Source organism: Pistacia vera, unplaced genomic scaffold (assembly GCF_008641045.1).
Source record: "Pistacia vera cultivar Batoury unplaced genomic scaffold, PisVer_v2 Contig578, whole genome shotgun sequence".
NCBI lineage: Eukaryota > Viridiplantae > Streptophyta > Magnoliopsida > Sapindales > Anacardiaceae > Pistacia > Pistacia vera.
The window spans coordinates 1,225,195-1,237,270 of NW_022196421.1; the positions used below are offsets into that span (position 1 = coordinate 1,225,195).

The 12,076-nt window shown below is 32.6% G+C and overlaps 1 protein-coding gene across 1 annotated transcript; it reads left to right on the plus strand.

Annotated features, from left to right (window-relative positions):
* The first annotated feature begins 10,513 nt into the window (after positions 1-10,513).
* LOC116109372 (S-norcoclaurine synthase 2-like) lies at positions 10,514-11,333 on the plus strand. Its single transcript, XM_031395602.1, has 2 exons — positions 10,514-10,753; positions 10,838-11,333. The coding sequence occupies exons 1-2, from the start codon at positions 10,570-10,572 to the stop codon at positions 11,131-11,133; spliced, it is 480 nt and encodes a 159-aa protein (XP_031251462.1). The 5' UTR covers positions 10,514-10,569; the 3' UTR covers positions 11,134-11,333.
* The last annotated feature ends 743 nt before the right edge of the window (positions 11,334-12,076 follow it).

Genomic DNA, 12,076 nt, shown 5'->3' on the forward strand with positions numbered 1-12,076 from the left:
TTGCTCCGGCATTATTCCCTACAATGTGTTCCTCCACTTTTGAACCATCTAGTTAGCTTAAGTTTAATTTGTTTTGAGCCAGAGGACACTTTTATCAAAAACTTACAGTTATAAAACACTTTTATTTTAAAATATAATGATGAAATACTTAACAGTTTAAAACTGTTAACTTTAACTTTATTAAAGGTATTATGGTAATTTCAAGTGCGATATAGTTCCTTCACTTTTGGACCAAAAATTCCAATTAGCTTAAATTTATTTTGTTTTGAGCCAAAGGACACTTTTATAAAAAACTTACAGTTATAAAATGCTTCTATTTTAAAATATGGTGATGAAACACTTAACAGTTTAAAACCATTAACTTTAATTTTATTAAAGGTATTAAGGTAATTTCAAGTGTAATATAGTTTCATTTAAACTAAAACTTTTTAAACTATAATAATTTGAAGAAAAAAAAAATTAGTAGAAGAATGACATGTGTCAAAATAAAGTAATTGAGGACATTTTATTAGGAAAACATAGAAATTAGAGGAAATTAAAGGACAAAAAAATTGAAATTGGAATATGGCCACATGGCCACATGGCCACCCCCTTTTTTTCCTTGCAATATTTTTTCAAGTTTTTAAAATATATTTTAAATTTTTTTAATATATATTGCTTTAGTTTTTGAATTTGTGTAACTATATTTATTTTATTTTATTTTATTTTTTAAAATTTCAATGATGTGAATGTTGTTTTATTTCTATTATTTTTAAATTAATTAAATTACCCACACATGGATATTTTATTTATATAAAAAATTTCATCAAAGTTAATAGTTTTAAACTATTAAGTGTTCTCTCATTGTCTTTTCTAATAAAAGTGTCTCATAACTGTAAGTTTTTAATAAAAGTGTCGTTTAGTGGATAATAACCCTAAGGGTGTATTTGGTTTAGGGAATGTTGGATGACTATGAATAGAAAGTTAGATTATCTTGAAGATTACTGGGAATCTTTAGGGAAATGTGTTTGGTTAATTTGAATAAATTGGTGGGTATGTTATATCATTATGTTTGGTTGGGAGGAATAAATTGGTGAGTATGTTATTTAAATTACTAAATTGCCCTCATTTTTAAATATTAAAACAATATTATTTTTATTATTAATTTGTAAATAATTTTTTTAACCCCCAACATTTCAGATTTAGCTAAAATACCTTAGCTTATATAAAACTTTAATTTGTAACAAAATCACCCCCACCCACCCCAAGCCACTGCTGGCCGCCAGCCACCACCACCGGTCGCTACCTTTCACTACCTGGAGTCACTGGAAGTCATTGGGAAATCGTTGGGAGTCGCCTAGAGTTGCCGATATGGCCATTTCTGGCCATATGGATGGCTGAAAACGGCCAGATGGCTGTAGATTTAGCCATTAGCGGCTAGATCCATGGCTGTTAATGACTAGATCCCACCCAGATCTGGCCATTTTTTACAATCAATATGGTCGAAAACGACATTATGAGCTACTCCCAATGACTTCCAGCGGTGGTTGGCCGACTAGATGGCGATGGTGGTCTGCAATTTGTTTTAAAAATAAGGACATTATTATCCAAAAACTTAATTCAACAAGGGTGCAATTGTAATGGTAGATTCATGTAAATTGATTTTAAAACAAGGGCATTATTGTCCAAAAATTTTGTTAATAAAGGGTAAAATTGAAGCAAAAAAAAGATTACCAAGTAATCTTACAATACCTAAGAAAATTGAGATAATCAGATTAGCTCCAATATTACCAACAGTAACTACTGTTGGTATTGGAAGATTATCGGAATCTTATATTTCTTGACAATCAAACGTGGTAATCAAGTAGTATAAGATGACATTACCTCAGTAATCCTATATAACCCTCAACCTAACACACCCTAAAGTTTATGTGTACACTTTCTAAAATTAATAAATTTCTCTTATATGTAAAATATTTTTTCTTTTAATATTGGAATTGTGAAATTTGCATTAATAAATAAGTGGGCTTTTAACCATATAAAGATTTTTCTAGAGTGTTGTTATTTAAGTTTTTCTTACACTATTTGAAAGATATCCTTTCCCTTTTTTTTTTTTTTTTTTTTTTTTTTTTTTTTTTTTTTCTGATGACCGGCAGTGTCTAGGTCAGTCTACGTGCATCTCAATTGATCCCCTGAGACCTTGGAACTACCGGTTGTGTAAGAACTCTAGTTGCTACCTTTATTAGTAACTAAGGAGGGATTCGAACTCAAGACCTCTTGAGTAATACACCTAAGAGTCTCTATCGAACGATTAGACCACTCAGAGGTAGTTTCCTTTCCTTTTATCATTTTAAATGCCTCCTTGCTTAAAACACTTAACTTTTTAATTCAGTTTTGTTTAAAGACGGGTAACACAATCCTAAAAATATAAATAAACCTCCATTATTACCGTTAGGATTTAGAAGAAAAAGGGATGAGAGTGTCATTTGTTAAACTATCAACACTAAGATGTAATTGTGTAAAACGGTGTAGTTTCACTACAACCGTTTTACTAAAATCACCAGCTTCACTTTACTCTTCTCTTAAAACAATATAAAAGAGTGGAGTAAAACTAATTGTTGTACACTTAATCAGTTACTCAATAAACTCATTTTCGATTCATTCTATTTCTAGAATTCTCTCCAAATACCTTACCCTTACATGGTATCAGAGCCATGACTGATGTCCAAAGGCTAAATCTCCTGGTTTGACTTCATCTCCTTTGCCTAAGAGCTTCGAGGAAATGTTAAGAGAAGCTCTTAATCGATCCACTTTTGCAATTGCTTCCAGCTTGCAAGTAATCAATCCAAAGCTCACTCGTGACAATTATAGGTTTTGGAGCTCACAAGTCCTGTTTGCAGTAGGTTCGCACGAATTAGAAGATTACTTGTTAGGTAAAATCACTTGCCCTCCTCATTTTGTCCTATCTAATTCCAATGTTGAAGATGAGCTAAATCAACTTAGTGGAGAACTTAGGGCTAAAAATGAGTCTGTCAAAGACAAAATTAATCCAAGCTATATCATGTGGAGGAGAACAAACAAATTTTTGGTTAGCTGGTTGTTAGCTTCAATTTCAGAAAGCATGTTTGGCACTGTTTCGATGTGTAGATACTCCAATAATATTTAGAGAGTTTTAGAGAATGAATTTATCACAGAATCAAAAGCTAGGGCTTTGCATCTTAAGAATCTATTACAAACAACTCAAAAGTGTAATCTCAATATTGGAGAGTATATAAAAAAGATGAAAGAAATAAGTGAAATATGGTTATTTTGGATGAAGATTTGTTGCAATTTGTTTTAATGGCTTAGGTCCTGAGTATGACCTTGTGGTTGTAAACCTAACCTCTAGACTTGAGTCTAGAATTGATTGAGTTACTCTTCAAGAAGCCCGTTTTTTCGTCAAAAATATGAGATTAGGCTTGACAAGTTCAACTCAATTGACCTGTAAAATAGCTCAGCCCATATTGCCACTACTAATACTACTGGAAGTATTGGAAATATAGTTAATAATAGCTCTAAAAAATAACAGTCCCATGTTCCATCATAGACCTCCTGGCTTTGTACTGTATGGCAGAGGCAGAGGTCGTGGCAATAATCGAAATAGATAGATATGCCAAGTTTGCAATGAAGCTAGTCATTCTGCAATTCAATGTTACCACAGATTTAACTTCACCTACAATGGCAATATGCAATATTTTGGTCCTTCACAGTTTACCATCCACAATCCCCAATAGTTGTATAACACAAATAGCACCCTCAATCGTGATCAGTTTACATCTAGTTCTCCTTTCAAATAAATGTCTCAAATTGGCAAGTCACAATCTGGTTCACAACTTGGACAACCCAATTTTGTTCCTGGATATATTGGTATCTGCCAAAAACCAAGTAATGTGACACATAATGCTTCTTTTTCAACATCCAACCTTTGGATTGCCTAGTCAACAACCTACTGGTCATATTCATAATCAAGCTTCTATGCCTACAAATCAAGCTTTTATGGTTGCCACCTCTTCTGGGCTAAATCACAATTCACAACCTCCGTGTGCTTGTCAATTCACTCCCACAAATCCCATATGGTATATGGACTTAGGGGAAACATACCATGTATCTTCAGAACTAAGCAATTTGCAAATTAGCAAGGAATATAATGGGGGCAGCCAACTTCAAGTGGGGAATGGTAAGCATCTTAATGTATCGCATACTGGTAACACCTACTTGCCTAGCCTTTTTCATTCCAAATGTTTATATCTCAAGAATATTTTATGTGTTCCTAAAATAACTGAAAAACCTACTTAACATTTCTAAGTTCACCAAGGACAATAATGTAATAGTTGAAGTTAATGCCAATTGTTGTGTTGTCAAGGACCAAGTAACCAGGGCAATCTTACTGCAAGGGGATCTTAAAGGTGGCTTGTACCAACTACATATCCCTTGGTGGATCTCATCCTCAAAACTAGCCCACACACCTATTTTAAAGAATTCTGATTTTACTAGCTACAATGTCAATTGTAAAGATTTTCTTAATAATGACTCAAAATCAACTTGTCAAACCAATTCTATTGTTCAAAAATATGTCAACTCTTGTTCAAATGTTGGTACTGTAGATATCTCTTCTTGTACTGTAGATGTCTCTTCTTGTAATTCTGTTTTTACTTCTCTAAGTCCTGCTATTACTAATACTATGTTTCCTACACAATGTCAAACCTTCAATGTCAATAAAAATCCAAATTCTAGTGTGTCTTTACACAATTGTAATGCTTTACCTTTTACTCACATTGAATCTCTTGATACTAAAATCGATATGATTGTGAAAAAGTGTGTTGACAAGAATGCCAAGCTACTATACCTATACAACATTGTACTAATTTGTCTTCTCCTCATGTTGGATTGATTAATACTGAGCTGCGTGTGTGTAACAATTTGTCTGATGATAAAAATGAACTTGCATCTTTTGTCTTGCCTGATGATAAAATGTCACCAAGTCTGATGTGTCTATAATTTCTACTCATGATGAATTGCTTGATAATGAGTTGCAGATGCATAATGTTTCATCTAATTCTCAACCTAAATCCAAATCTGATGTGTCTATACTTTTCGCTCATGATGATTCTCAACCTGAATTCACTACTTTGTCTAATAATCTCCTAAGTTGTACTGATTCATCTCATGCACATATTTCAAGTTCATGTTTACATGTGAATACCACTGATCAACATTATATAACCTGGAATAGACAATTAGGACACCCTTACTCAAGTGTTATTCAAAAAAATTTAGCTTCAGTACCAAAACTAAAGAATACTAGTTCAAGCAATGATATCCATTCTTTCTTTTGTGATGCTTGTCAACTAGGAAAGATGCACAATGCCAATTTTCCTTCCTCACTTACACAAGCCAATGCTCCTCTAGAATTAGTTCATAGTGATGTTTGGGGTCCTACACCCTTACCATCCTCTGAAGGTTTTAGGTACTACATCCAATTCTTAGATGATTTTAGTCAATACACTTGGCTGTGTCCACTAAAGACTAAAACAAAAGTTAAATCCATCTTCATTAAATTCCATCATTTGGCTGAAAGACAATTTGACACTAAGTTAAAATGTCTTCAATATGATCAAGTGGGAGATTTTATTGCCCTTCATTCTTATCTTATAGACTTAGGCCTTTAATTTAGGCATTCATGCTCTCATATTCATCAATAAAGTGGAAGATGTGAAAGGAAACATAGGCATGTGGTGGAAACATGTCTCACACTTCTAGCACATACACATATGCCTATCCAAGTTTGGTGGTTATCATTTGAAACTATTGTATACTTGATTAATAGAATGCCTACACCTATTTTGAACAACATTTCTCCATATCAAAAAATTTTCAAGAAACCTCCTGTTTATGGTAGTCTAAAGGTCTTTCGATGTTCCTATTTTCCTTTTCTCAGAACCTTTGATCACCACAAGTTCAGTTTTCATTCATCTAAGTGTGTTTTTGTAGGGTATAGTCTTATCCATAAAGGTTACAAGTGTTTAAGGTCTGATGGAGAAATTTTTGTCACTCCTAGTGTCAAGTTTAATGAACAAGAGTTTCATTTCCATTCCAATACCTATTTCAATTCAGTTTCTCACCAAAAGTCTTATGTCCTTGATAATTCTACAAACTCATCTACCACCACTACTTCATTTCCATACACTGTAGTTCCAAGCAACATAACCACACAATTAACCTTGAAAGATCCTCCTACAGTAATTAGCTCTCAAAATTAGTCCACAAATAGCACAACAGTTGACACTAAAACTCCAGTTACTTCTTGTCCTTCACCTGTTGTCTCACTTGACATTCTACCTACTCAAATTACTCCATCTTCTACCAAAACTACCATTTCAAATTCTACCCACACTGATGTTACCAACACTTGTAATTCTCAACCAACACAATCAGCCTCATCTTCACATGTACACCTTTCAATGTCAACACTTCCTATAGTTCCATCATCTATCTCAATTCCCACCTGCTTGCTGGAGGTTGAACTTACCTCATTACAAACTCCTACTGGTTTACAAATTGTCCCATCTGCTGCCCCAAACTGTCATCCTATGATGACCAAGTCCAAGACAACAGCTCAAAGTCTCCATACTAATTCTTATAAGGATACTTTTGAAGCTCTTAATTTGGAAATTTGTTAAGTGATTCCTGAATCCAATACTATATTTGAAGCCTTTAGTAGTCCTGAATGGAAGAATGCCATGAAAAGTGAGTTTGATGCTCTTCTAAAAAATGATACTTGGACCTTGGTTCTTGCTTTTCCTAATAAGAATGTTGTAGGAAATAAATGGGTGTTCAGAACCAAGTTTAATGCAGATGGTTCTTTACAAAAATACAAGGCTACACTTGTAGCCAAGGTTTTTCAACAAACCCCTAGACTTAATTACTTTGAAACATTTAGCCCAGTAATCAAAGCCTCCACAATCCACATAATTCTTACTCTAGCTATCACAAATAGGTGGGATATCCAACAAGTGGATGTAAATAATGTCTTTCTAAATGGCACCTTAAATGAAGAGGTTTATATGCAGCAACCTATTAGTTTTAAAGACTCTCTTCATCCTACCTATGTGTGTAAGCTGAATAAAGCTTTATATGGGCTCAAACAATCCTTAAGAGCCTGGTTTGACAAGCTAAAGGTAGCTCTCTACTCCAAAGGCTTTTAGAATTCAATGTCTAATAGCAGTCTGCTTGTTCTCAAACAAAGCTCTTCTCTAACCTATGTGCTTTTGTATGTAGATGATATTTTAATCATAAGATCAGATAATTCTTTTATTGCTTAGCTTATGCAAGATCTAACTTATGAGTTCTCTCTTAAAACTCTTGGATTTCTTCACTATTTTTTGGGTTTAGAAGTCATAAGAATTGCTTTTTGAATTCACTTAAAATATAGCAAATATGCTTTTGAATGCTTGTGCCACACCTATGGCAGTAGGAACTAAGTTGTGTTTTACTGATAGTGAGCCTTTTATTGATCCAAGTCTGTTCATAAGCATAATAGGTGTCCTACAATACTTGACCCTTTCTCTACCTTACATTAGTTATCTAGTTAATAAACTAAGTCAGTTTTTGCAAGTTCCTACAACTCTTTAGTGGCAGGCATGTAAAAGAATCCTAAGGTATATCAAAGGAACCATAGATTATGGGTTATATTTCAATGTATCAAGCACTTTAAGTGTTGAATGTTATGCATATGTTGATTGGGGTAGCAATATGGAAGATAGGATGTCCATTAGTGTCTATTGTGTTTACATGGGCCCTAACTTAATATAATGGAGTTCAAGAAAACAAAAGGTTGTAATTCTTTCTTCAACCAAGGTAGAGTACATGGCCTTAGCTCAAACAGCAACAGAAATTGCTTGGCTTCAGAGCATGTTTGAAGAGTTGGGGTTATCAGTTGAAGCCACACCTATCATTTGGTGTGACAGTGTAAGTGTTACAGCCTTAGCAGCCAATCCAGTCTTCCATGCTAGGACCAAACATATAGAAATTAATGCTTATTATGTTAGAGAGCAAGTCCTAGCAAAAGGGTTAAAAATTCAATATGTGCCATCTAAGCTCCATATTGCGGACCTGCTCACAAAAGTCTTACCAATAGTTCAGTTCACTGATTTAAGAAGCAACTTAATGTTGTTAGTAAAGAAGAAATGAGTAAATTGATTATATGAAAGTTGAAGTGAAATTATGTAATCTAATTAATTATGATGTTTAGCAGATGTGAGTTGGTTAACAGTTATGTAGTTGCTGAGAGGTGTTGTTGTGTTAAACTTAGTTTGACTCTTGGTTTCAGAACTTGTTTGAGAATTTTATTTCAAATTCATAGGTTGATGTGTGTAAGTGCGGAACAGTGTAAATGTAGAGTGATGTGTTAGTATAGAATGTCTTTGTTTTCAGACTTTAGAATTTGGGTCAGATTCAAAGGTTGATATGTTTGTGCAGAAAGTCTTTGTTTTCTGACTTTAGAATTTGTGTCAAATTCAGAGGTTTTTGTGTTAGTGCAGAAAGTATTTGTTTCAGACTTCAGAATTTGTATTTCAGGATCAGAGGTTGATGTGTTAGTACAAAATGTTTTTGTTTCAATCTTTATTTCAGATTTCGATATGTTGTAGCCGGAAATTGAAGCTTGTCGCTCGCAGATTGAAAAACAGCTAAACAAGTTCATCTAAACACTGCTCATCATAGTGTGCATACTGAAGGTGTGCAATACTGAAGTTGTGCAAGAGTGTCTTTAAGGTTCTCTGAAATTGCAAGCTCCAATGCTTATACTAAAAGCTTGTACTAGAAAGTTGCTGGAAGAGAATAGATGGAAGTTGTTATTTTTTTATTTTTTTTATTTTTTTTGTTAATGTTGTCCAGTTTAAGGGGGAATGTTAGGATTTAGAAGAAAAATGGATGAGATTGTCATTTGTTAAACTGTCAGCACTAACATGTAATTGTGTAAAACGGTGTAGTTTCACTACAACCGTTTTACCAAAATCACCAGCTTCACTTTACTCTTTTCTTAAAACAATATAAAAGAGTAGAGTAAAACTGATTATTGGACACTTAATCAGTTACTCAATAAACTCATTTTCGATTCATTATATTTCTAGAATTCTCTCCAAATATCTTACCCTTACAATTATGACCTCTTTCACAACACAAAAAAAGTCTTAGTGAAAACTTATAAGAATTTTATTTTGTTTTATCCTTTACAATCCTAAGAGTCTTGATTTTATTCAATTCAATTGACCCATTCAATGTGTTAATTAAATTGTGACTCAAAGCTTTTGAAAAAAAAAATATTAAAGTAAGAAATAATAATAATAATCAAGACTCTAGAAGTCTCTTCTACCTAACTATGCCAAAACTATTTGCATTATATGATTTGGGAAGGAATTAATTATTTGGATAACTTGTAATACTAAAACGTCTTATTTCAAAATACTTGTTGGAATGGGTTAATTTTAATTGACCATTATTCTCAATAAGAAACATCAAACTTGAAGAAATTAAGAAAGACTTTCATGTACTAGGTAACAATTGATTTGTATATTTTAATCAAATTAAATTAATTATTAAGGAACCATGAATGAAAATTAATTAACAACTAATTATTCTCTTCTTATTGGTGTACTATTCTTAATCACAAATAATTTAATTTTGGAATCAATTACCTTTGAATAATGCAAAATTAACCCGAAAAATTAGGAATAATTTATTACATGTGTTTCTGCATTGCTGGAAAATGTCTTTTACTTCAATAATGTTATGAATTATTACTTATCTAATAATTTAATTTAATTTAATCTCTTAAAAGGAAAAATATGATTTCTTGACCACATGAATAAACAAACTATGAAAAAGGAAGTGGAACCCATGGTAAAAATAATCTACTATATTTGTTGTTATTACTTCTTTTAGTAGACAAAAAGAATATCAAATGAGATTTCAAGTGATAAATAAATAATTAGTTTATTATGCTAAATCATAGTTTCTTGTTGTTAACCACTTGTTTTGGTAGGTAATGATAACAATGGGTTAATAACAATTAAAATTTGTTGATATATTAACAAAAGAGAAACCATGGTTAATTAGCCATGTGTAAAGATATAAAAACGACTTATTTATATAAAATATTTGAGTGTAAAATAGAAACAAAATTGTTATTATTCAATTTAATTAACACATTATTTTTTAAAATACCTCTTTAGTTGGCTTTCCTGAAGTTAGGACTGATATTGTTAAAAATAATAATAATTTTTTAGGAAAGAAAAATTAACCAAGGCTATAGCCCGGGTCTGCCACATATTACGTTTTATCCTTTAAACAAAAAAAAAAAATGTGTCTAGCCGGGGTGAAGAAAATTCTTGACAACTCCTATATATTACGTTTCTAATTTATATTATTTAAAATGATGGTTTATTAACACGTTAGCTCTCCCCATTTAGATCCATTGACTCTTTGCACCATTTTAAATACCTACCACAGTAATGAACCAACCCATCAAAAAACCAAATTCATAACCTCAAAATGCATGGCCTTGTTGCAGTGAATACGGTGGTGGCTGCATCGGCTTGTTCGGTGTGGGATGTCTATAGCACCCTTCAAGTCTTCACAGTTATAAATACATTTCTGCCGAATGTGCTTGGGACAGTTAAAGTCGTTGAAGGTGATGGACATGTTGGCACACTTATAAACGTTACATTTCCACCAGGTAATTAAAATAATTAATATTATTTATCAACATTTTATTTTGAGCTGCTGAATATAAAATATTCTTGTTTGATTTTTGTTTCAGGAACTCCTGGAGTTGGTTATATGAAGGAAATTATTACAAAGGTTGATAATATGAAGCATGTGAAGGAAACAAAAGCCATTGAAGGAGGATTTATAGCACAGGGCTTCAAGCGTTATATAACTCAATACAAAATTATTGAGAAAAATTTTACATCAAGTATTATAAGATCAACAATAGAGTATGAGCTTGATCATAAGTTAGCAAATCTTACTTCTGTAGTAAATACCAAGCTAGTGCAAAAACTTGCAGAAACCGTTGGAAAATATCTGACCGAGAAGACACCTCCTCCTTATTAGAATCTGTTAAAGGAGTTTGTTGTCGATGTTGTAATATTATCATATTGATAATGATATTAAAATAAAAATAAAAGATGATATATCATGTGTTCTTAATTAATCTATAATTTGTTAGAACTAAAGAATAGATAATATTTGTGGGGTTTGGCTATCGTATTTCACTGTACAAGTGTATTTTATAAATTTTACGTTTTTAATTCAGAACTTTCACATTGATGTATTGTACTGTAATAGAACCCATATTTGGGTTAATGTTTATCAATAAAAAATTCCAGTATTTGGGTTAACGTTTATCCAAAAAAAAAAAAAAAAAAAAAAAAAAAAAAAAAACGTATTTTGTTTAACGTTCAAGAGAAAATCTAGAATAGCATGTGAGTACTTCATCATTTACACCAATGTTTTTAAAACCGGTGTGCAGCAAGCAAATACATCCCTGATAAATTACACATTAGTCTCTGTAGATTTGAAATTCATAAACACCCCCCTATAAAATTAGGCATCAGTCTCTGCAGGTTTGAAATTCAGTAAGCATACCTCTAAAAAATTACCATCAGTCTCTGCAAGTTTGAAATCCAGCAAACACTCCCCTACAGCTTCTATACTTTTTTTTTTCTCTTTCTCTTCGTCGCTTTCTTCTTTCTTCTATCACTTTCCCCTCTCTCTTCAGTAACTTTCTTCTCAGTTCTTTCCTCCTCTCTTTCTTCTTCCTTCCCCTATTCTTTCTCTCTAACTTCTTCACTTCATTCTCTTCCTTCTTTTCTCCTTCCCCTCCCTCTTATTTTACTTGACAGTCAAGAAGGCCCTGGCTGCCTCAACCTGGCCAAACGAGGTCCAAACCGAAACAGCCAAATCAGATATGGAGATTCTATGCCATTTGGGGACACCAGGATGCAATAAAGCCTTTGTTTTTTTGTTTCTTCGATGAACCCATTATTGTAATTCT